A 9,184-nucleotide genomic window follows, 5' to 3' on the forward strand; every position below is an offset into this window, starting at 1 on the left:
GGGAGGGGGCGCAGGTCGCCGGTGGCGCGCCGCCAGCCGCCGGCCGCCGTCGCCCGCGTCTGGTCTAGGGTTTCGATGGGAGTTGGCGAGTGGCGAGCGACCGTGCTGCTTGCGTGCGTGGCCTGGCCTCTGCTCGCTTTCATCTTTCATGTGACAGTGAGTGACTGAGTGGGCTTGGGCTGTACTGCTGTAGTGGGCTGGGGCGCTGGGCTGTAGTGGCAGTGAGTGGGCCGAAATGAAGTAACGAAGCAGGCCAAACTGATCGTCCGCGATCTAGTCGGACGACTAATCGCGCTTAGTCGTCGACTAATCGGACGATCAGGTTTCTGATCGCCCTGATCGCGTCGGTACTCCTTATCGGATGCGTGATGACGATCAGTCGATTAATCGCCGATTAATCGCGATTAATCGGACGATCAGAAAACACTGAGAAGGAGAGAACAGACACCTTGACGACGCTCACGACGCTGGAGACAGCAACAGTATCAACCATAGTAATCGTGTTTCGATCCGTGTAATGACGTGGTCATGTCCATTTTGGAGTGTGGGTTGTCCCAAGTTTTACATAATAGTGAATTTCTCGCCTACGCCTCCAAAACGTCGAAGCCGCACCTGATGATTTCCATAATGGCAAATTTCTCGCTGGGCAAGTGCTCGTGGGTCACGACCTGCTGCTATTAGTGGTGGTAGCGGTGGCGAGGAGGAGGCAACGGCGTGGCGTCTTCCTCATCCACGACGGTCGCATCGTTGTCGCTCTTGATGACAATGCTGAACTCGAGCATGTCCGACGTCGAGTTGGATCCCTCCACCGTCGCAGATGGGGAAGAACGACGACGCAAAAGCTCCTCCAATGCGCGCAGACCACACGGACATGGAAGAAGCGCCGCGAGGTAGGAGGAAGGCAGTGGCGCTTGCGGTTCCAGCCAAAGAGGCGTCGGCGCTTGCAGTTTGCAGCCAGGGAGGGCGACGGCGCGGTGAAGCGCGGTGGCGAGAGAAAACGGAGAACGCTTCCGTTCGTCCGTCAGGTGCTGCTGGGCCTGCTGCGATGCGATGCGATGCAACGAACAGCGTAAACGGGTTGAAATGAGTTCTATGGGCTGGGTCACCGGGTGGAAGTGGAAATGGCTTTCAATAGCTAGCGGGTCGGGGCGGTTGGGTTCACAATGCGGGTTAGGGCGGGTCGGGCTGGGTTACCCTGGGCACCTCGGGTCGCTCTCTGCTGTTCGCTCCCAGCTCCCGCAGAAAGAGAAAGACAACGCCGCCGCTCGCCGCCGTCGTTCCCCGGCGACCTCCTCCAACGAAGTCCGTTGATCCAGGTGCGCCTCTTCTAGATCCCCTCTCCCATCATATCCTCCGCTTCACCCCTTTCCCTGCCGAAGTACCACGCGCCCAACTCGTATTTGTTCGAGCCACCGCCGCCGCCACCCTGGCCGCCGGGAATCGCTAGCGGCGGGGACCTGTGGTGCGGTCGCGCATGTGCCACCCCACCTTATTCTAGGTGCCACATACCTTGTATTTTATCCCGTAATTAGGTGAGTATTTTTGGGGAATCATTTTTCGTTTTGCTCGATCTGTTTTACAATTGTAGTTTTCTTCTTTCTCCGTTATGATGACGGGGCGTTTGGTTCCTTTAGTCATACTTCTAAAGTTAAAGTAGGGTTTGGTTCTGAAGTATGATGGGACGAACCCGTTCCGCTACTAAATTATTGTTGTTTGGATGTTCCATATAAGACAGATTTGCTTAAAAAATAAAAATTATGCTTAAATGCTGAATCTTTGGGCTCTGTAAAATCTCCTAGACGGAGCCACTTGGCATGGAGCCGCTCTATACCAGCTGCCTCCGGAACCAAACACTATCTAAATAGTTCCTAGAATTTCTGGGAGACCTCATTTAGTCATACTATTTAGTAGTTTAGGAACTAAGGCTATCTTCAGTAGCTCTAATATCTCGCCTTTTATCCCACCTTCTATTTCAAACTTCATTATGTAAACAGTGCTGTCTACGGTACAAAACAATGCTTTACATGGTCATATGCACGATCTGCTGAACACAACTTAATGGTGACTAAACTTTAGTTACTAAATTTTAGGAGGTGGGAACCAAACGCTCTTGAAAATTGGCCCCAGTGCTGCTAGTCTTGTTTTCCTTTACTCTGGAACGGTTCCAGATGGAATGATAGGTTTACTTGTGCTAACATTGATCACCTGGGATAGTTTGTAGCCTCAATCCATGCAAAACGACAATGCCTTAGTCTTTTACAATTTTGCATGTACATATCGGCTATAGGGTGTCTACCGATCTAGAGTATATATGATCCTATTTTTACATAAGTTTAAACAGTAAGTTACAAGTTCAGTGAAAGATAGTTCACTCTAAACTCTGAAGGACAAACTCCAGGAAGTTAAACTGTAGTTTTATTTCAGTTTCAGCGCTGGTAGTGTGGCATCTGTATTTCTGTTTTTTTCTTGATCAGGTTCTGCTGCATTGCTATGAATGGTGTGAGTTGCATGGAGTTGAATATAAGCCAATTGCTGACGTGGCGTTTTATTTCAAAATCTATACATCGATCTGATTTCTCATGAGTTTAGCCCCGTTTTGAAACATAGTGTTGGTCTGTAGTTTGCATTGTTATTAAAACGTCGTTTAAACGAGAAAACGTGTTTAAAAGTTGGAATGTCCGAACGTTTTAGGTTTAGGGCGTAGAACGTCCGTTTTGAGTGTTTAAACGACGTTTAAGCGTCCAGATAGCGTTGTAGGGCGTTTTAGAGGTTCTACCCGTCCTGGGCCTTTAGCATTTTCTAGGTCACTTTCCTGGGCACTGGCCAGCGCCGGACGCGGTGCCCTCACTCCCTCAGCCAGCCGCCGCTCTGCTCTCCTCTCTCCTCTCCTCAGCCACAGCCAGCCGTCGCTCTGCTCTCCTCTCCTCAGCCACAGCCAGCCGCCGCTCTCCTCTCCTCTCTCCTCTCCTCTCCTCAGCCATGCAGCCAGCCGCTGCTCTCTGGCGCCCACAGCAGCCCAGCCGGCAGCCGCTGCTCTCCTCAGCCAGCAGACCAAAGCAGACCGCCCTCGGCCTCCACGAACTGTGGCACTGCGCCCACAGCAGACCATATTGGTGAGTACTGATTTTGTGCACCCATATTGCCCAACAGTGAATCAATCATTCAAGCTCTAATGTATGAACTTGATCTGTTTCTTTTTATGCTATTTGGTTTGTGAACTCAACTTATGTATGAACTTATTCTATATTTGAATTCCTATGTCAAGTCTGAAAAGACGTTTCAACATTTGCTTAAACGTTTAAAAGTTAAAAAGTGGGTTCATAACGTTTTAACGTTTTACCGCTTTAATAACCATGGTAGTTTGTTTTATCTTCTTCCAAGAACATGTCTTCTTTTTGTCAAAAAGAAAACTTTGAAAGTGCGACTACCACCATTTCCCAGAAAATAAGCACTGCAAACTTCAAATATCCCAAACGACCAAATGGTTCTCTATGTCCTGAGGCCAAAAGCCCCTCCAGAGCTCACTTGAGCCCAGATGATGAACTGAGCGGGCTCCAGCAAGCTCACCCCCAATACCCACCAACCCACAGATCCATCCAGCTCCAACCTAACCCTACTTATCCCACTTTTGCTGCTCGCACAACTGTTGGATTGCGCGCTTCAATCCTCAAATCTGCCCTGATTCAACACCAGGTTCTGTGACTCCTTGATTGGTGTGGTGTTGGCTTGCATTCCTTTCTGCACCTATTGGTTGTTTGTGCAGAATGCTGCTAGCATTTTTTGCTGAGAGGTTTTCTGTTGAGTTCAGCTTTCAGTGGAATTTCTTGACATTTTTTCAAGCATTTTTATTGTGGTGTCTATCAAATGTTGTTTGAGAAAGTTAATAATATTGGATTATCTGCAGATATGGATCACTTGGACGAACATGACAGTGATGACATGAATGTAGGGGTAGCTTCAGATGGCCCCTCCAGACTCAGAAAGAAGAGGTCCAAGGTTTGGGACGACTACAAGCCCATCATTGTAGATGGAGCAATTCAGAGCGCGGAATGTCGCTACTGTCATATTCACATGAGTTGCAGAGGTGCTGATGGTCAATCCAATGGGACAAGCCATTTGTGGCGACACCAGAAAATTTGCCGAGCAAAAGATGGGATTTTTCCAAACCCACTTCAACAGGACGCATACTTGCCATATGGTATGCTTTAGCTACCGACGTGTTCTTAAGAGATGCCAATTTTCATTTCAAGCAGCTAATACAACTATAGACTCTGCATAATGATTTCTGTGGTATTATGTATTTTGTAAGCTGCACTACATTTGTCATCAGATGTTATAATTTTTTTTGTAGAAGTTTCTAGTTCTTTAATTTGTATGGAGCTTTTAGGCCTTTACAATGGGACTGCCATTTGATGATGATTACCATTTGAAAGATAAAATATTTTCTTACTATTTTGACTTTTAGTTCTGCACCCCTACTTTAATGTTGTGAAGGATATTAAGTGGTTGGTGCGTGTTTAATCTGTCTGCATGTCCAATTAAAAAGAAGCATTTTTAGAACAATTAAAAGATGTATGTTAAACAGAGGAGCATACAATAGACTATGTACAGAGCATTGGCCTCTCATTTTTCTTTATTTCATTAATTTCATGGTTTGCCAGTCTGCATGTTGTATGAATCTAAGACCCTGTATTCTTCATCGAAATTGTCCTTCATATTTTGTGCATATTATGACTGAACTATTCAAACTTTATACATATAGTGGTGAATGAAGTAGACCCGCTGGACCAAATTCTTCCAGATTCACTTGATGAGATTAATTTAGTGACTCAAAGTGAGAATAGCAAATTCAGGTCAAAGGTTTGGAAGGATTTTATACCATTCTATGTTCGAGGGAGAGTCCAGGGTGCTGACTGTGTTCATTGCCACAAGCGATTCAGTGCAGATAAAGGTAGAAGCCATTTGAACCGGCACACTCAAACTTGTCCGGCACGGAGTGGAAATAGCCTAAATCACCAGAAAGGTGTGTTGTACCAGTCTAGTCTACCGAGTTCTAAATCTAGCTTTCAAGATGAGCTTTCACCAGCATTGACAAATGGCAAAGTTCAGATTGCAGAATATGCTAGTAAGTTCCTCAAAGACAGCCGAGGCGATGCAAGCCTTGTGGAACATCATGTTCTAGCTTTACCAGCAATGGATGATATGAATCCCTCAGAGCAGAATACTTCATCAGCTCAGGCTGCTACTGATATAACCAGGAAACCTGACCAAGAAGCATCTTATCATGAGTTAACTAGAATGATTATTTCACATGGCTATCCCTTGTCGATTGTCGAGCATGAAGAAATGAGAAGGTTTGCAAAGATCCTAAACCCCACATTTAACATGGCTTCAAGCATTGATATAGAAGAGTATTCAACTCTTTTGTTTCAGAAAGAAAAGTCTGAGCTTAAGGAAAGAATTGCACTTTTGTCCCATCGGGTTTCCTTGTCAGCAAGTGTTTGGGTTCCTCATGGAGCTGAAGCCTCAGTAAAGTATCTCTGTTTGGCAGTGCATTTTGTAGATTCAAACTGGAAACTTCAAAGGAAAACCATCAAATTTGGTGTGTTCTGGTCCTCATCTACTAGTTTGGAAAGGATGATACAGTTTAAGGAGGCCTGTGTGCTAGATTCTGATATTGGACCATTTAATGTCATACAGGAAGCTATAAGAGATTGGAATCTTGATCAGAAGCATTTCAGCTTGACATCTGGTAGTGAAATTAGAAATGACGAGGGGACCTCAAAACTGATGGACTTGCTCATCCAAAGGAAATGCCTTCCTATTAGAGGCAAGCTATACAATATCGCTTGTGTGAATGATGTGCTTAACGGCATTGTCTCAAAAGGTCAACCGGTGCTTTATCATGTTGGTAACATACTAGAGAAATTTATTCAGGCACAAATGTCCTCATCTCTGACTCGACAGCAACTTCTAGAAGTTGTTGCACATATGGGATTGAAGTGCCCACAGGAAGAAGCTAAATGGTGGCACATAATTTACTTTAGGCTTGAAGTTCTTCTGCATTTCAAGAAGGCATTTCCCTCGGAAGACTTGTTATCTGCAGAAGATAACAAAACTTTTGAGTCTGTTTGCAGGATACTCAGGGCTTTTTATCGCGCTGTTGAAGTGATTTGTGGTCCTGTTTGCCCCACAGCAAATATGTACTTCAATGAACTGTGGAAAGTTAGAACTGTTTTGCAAGAAGAAGCATCAACTGATCGTGCTGCACTTGCTAACATGGTTTTGGAGATGCTGGAAGCATTCAATGAGTATTGGAAAAATTCATATGTGTGGCTGTCAATACCTGTTGTTCTTGATCCCAGATTCAAAATTACTTTTATTGAGTTCCGTTTAAAGCGAGCTTTTGGTACCAATGCAGAAAAACATGTATCTGCCATTCGTGATACAATAAGGGAGCTGTTTCATGAATATTGTGGACTTTCAGATAACTTGGGTGCCGATACATCAACTCGTGAAGCTCATGATGTTGAGTTGTATGGATTTGACAGTGATTCATTGGAAGATTGGGATGAGCATCTTAATGCACAGACAAGGAACCAACAATTGACAGAACTTGACAACTATCTAGAAGATGGTCTTGTCCCAAGGAAGGATGATTTTGATATCCTGAACTGGTGGATGAGTAATTGTACAAAGTATCCAACCCTTTCAGTTATGGCACGCGATGTCCTGGCGATTCCAGCTTCTGCCGATAATTTTGAGGCTGCGTTAAGTGGTGAGGCAAATGTGATACATAAGCAATGGAGTACATTAAGTATCAAAACAATTGAGGCTCTTGTATGTACCCGAGATTGGGGTAAATAGAATGGTAAGCTCTTCACTTTGGTTGTTATGTTGATTTTCTTGTTTCAGTTTTGTAAGGAAGCATTGCTTTTTTGGTTTGTCTTAGTTAGCATCTTAATTGTTAATTATCGATTAAATTTGAGAGTGCACAGTTGAAACATTTCCACTTGCACCTGCACTAATATATCTTATTAGCTAGACAACCACATTATCCATTTTTTCTTACTTGATAGTTACTGAAAAATAATCATCGATAGGATCTGCTGTATCTTAAAGAAATAAATAAAGGGTTTTGCTCTCAAATGACACAATATTGAAGCCGTGTTAACTTCTGGTCCCTCCTCGTTGCGTTTGTGTGTACATGTTTGTTGTTTTTCTGTTTTTTTAACCTTGTATCCCTTTCACTCCTTAATATAATGATGGTCAACTCTCCTGCGAGTTCAAGAAAAAAAATATATTTAAACTGTTTTGTTGTCATGGCAGGAAAATGTTGTGTACTTGGATTATATATATATATATATATATATATATATATATATATATATATATATATATATATATATGAGTAAATATGCATCACAATTACATCTAGTTTTGAGGAGGTTGCACATGCTTATATTCGGTGCACAATTGCACATGCTTGGATGGAAACGTGGAACCTCCCTAGGAAAACATACTTAGGCCCCGTTTGAATGCACTAGAGCTAATAGTTAGCTGGAGACATCTAAATAGCCCAACTAATAATTCAGCTATGACCTGAAGACATCCAAGCACCCCCAGGCCCCAGCTAATAATCTAGCTAACTATTAGCTGCATGTCAACTATCCATTAGTTTATTAGTTAGTTCAACCCAGCTAAAATCAGCTATTTGTTAGGCAGCTATATACACTAGTAAGCTCTAGTGCATTCAAACAGGCCCTTAGGAGTTTTCAAAAAATATGAATGATGCCTATCCATAGTGAATAGATGTACTTCGACACAGAAGGCGGGATGTAAACTTGTTTTGTAAGATTTCATATAAAAAACAATTTTCAGGTGCACATGCACTAGAAGATAAATTCCCAAGAATTTTGTCTTGTAGTGTATATGCACCTGAATTTACCGTTTTTATATAATTTTTTCTAGATTGAGTTTGCAGGTCAATTTTGGTGTCTAAGTACATCTATAGATTCCCTATGGATGTGTATCATTTCAAATTGTTTGAGAACTCCTAAGTTTGTCTTTCTAGTTTTTTTTACACGTTCCAACCCAAAAGGGGGTTTCACTGTACCTGCGATGCAAATTAATGCTGACCATCCTTTTCTTCTTTCCTTTTCATCATCAGAAGTTCACAAGCAGTTCATAACCATAGTGCTTCTAACCCGGGAATACAGGATGATACAGAAAGAGTACACCAGCCATTTATTGTGCAGTATATCAGACATCTCGCAGCCAACTGGTAATACAAACCCTACCAAACGTGGGCTTCTGAGTGTTTTCATGTATTGTGCACATTGATGTCCAGTGATTTTATTATGTTATTACTATTTGTACAGTGCCAATGACGTGCTGCTGCTTTAGCCTGATTGAGAATTCTTGTACAACGTCTCTAGAAAGCCATTTGATGACTGATGTTCTGTTCATGTTATCCTGGCGTGCTGGATGTGCTGTGCCCCCTTCAAAAGCTGAATTTTGGGGCAACCACCAGTGCTCAAATTTGATCTACGGGTCCTGTGGCTGACATCACCATGAAATGATTGCTGGCTTCAAATCACATTTAGGACAATGTGGTTGGTTAAACGTTGCATTAATCTTGAGTAGCATATCAATACTGCAAAAGAGCGGAAGAATTAGAATACCTTTCGCTCAAGGTCTATATTCATATAGGAATGTAAATATTACTGTCACCAGTAAGACATCTTACACCTTCCTTCTGTTCAAATCAATAGATGCCCATTCCGCTGGCAAACTTTTTTCTCACTGAACTCTAAAGTCTCAACGTACCCGGCCTGCCTGTGATTGTGGCGTGCTCCTCGCGGAGGAGAGGAGGCGATGGCAGAGGTGGGCGGCCGGGCGGCCGCTAAGGGTTGATTTGGTGACAAGGGGACCACAGGAGGATTGAAGGTGATTAAGGAAGAAATAAACTAATTTCCCTTTCAATCTCCTCCAATCCCCTGTGATCCCTGGTCATCAAATCAGTTCTAAGGCAGGCAACCTCGAGAAACTGCCGCAGCTCTACAACCTCAGGTCTTAGAGCAACTTTACTAGTTTTTTTTTTAAAAAAGTTTCCTAAAGTCATATTTAACAAGTTACTAACAAGGCTTGTAAAAGCGACATGTAAAACCATCCGTACCCAGAG

At 43.4% G+C, this 9,184-nt stretch overlaps 1 protein-coding gene across 8 annotated transcripts; it reads left to right on the forward strand.

The window, feature by feature from the left end:
- Positions 1-860: 860 nt before the first annotated feature.
- Positions 861-8,805, forward strand: LOC100383142 (Zinc finger BED domain-containing protein DAYSLEEPER). Of its 8 annotated transcripts, none has more exons than XR_004853067.1 (5): positions 861-1,316; positions 3,905-4,198; positions 4,763-6,871; positions 8,174-8,284; positions 8,382-8,805. XR_004853067.1 is itself a non-coding variant. In XM_035963136.1 (4 exons), exons 2-3 carry the CDS (start codon positions 3,907-3,909, stop codon positions 6,865-6,867), a joined length of 2,397 nt encoding a protein of 798 aa, XP_035819029.1. In that variant the 5' UTR covers positions 1,113-1,316; positions 3,905-3,906; the 3' UTR covers positions 6,868-6,871; positions 8,171-8,805. The 8 variants fall into 8 exon arrangements, 4 of the variants coding, with proteins under 4 accessions (XP_035819029.1, XP_035819030.1, XP_035819031.1 ...); XR_004853065.1 differs by having other exon boundaries at positions 877-1,316; positions 8,171-8,284; XR_004853066.1 differs by having other exon boundaries at positions 1,117-3,113; positions 8,171-8,284.
- Positions 8,806-9,184: the final 379 nt, after the last annotated feature.

The sequence above is a fragment of the Zea mays genome, chromosome 10 (assembly GCF_902167145.1).
Source record: "Zea mays cultivar B73 chromosome 10, Zm-B73-REFERENCE-NAM-5.0, whole genome shotgun sequence".
Classification (NCBI taxonomy): domain Eukaryota; kingdom Viridiplantae; phylum Streptophyta; class Magnoliopsida; order Poales; family Poaceae; genus Zea; species Zea mays.

What these genes read in the sequence shown, in the direction of transcription:
- LOC100383142 (XM_035963136.1), top strand. Translation starts at nt 3,907, where the DNA reads ATGGATCACTTGGACGAACATGACAGTGATGACATGAATGTAGGGGTA. An exon ending in GGACGCATACTTGCCATATG is followed by an intron (nt 4,199 to 4,762) that starts GTATGCTTTAGC and finishes TTATACATATAG; the next exon opens with TGGTGAATGAAGTAGACCCG.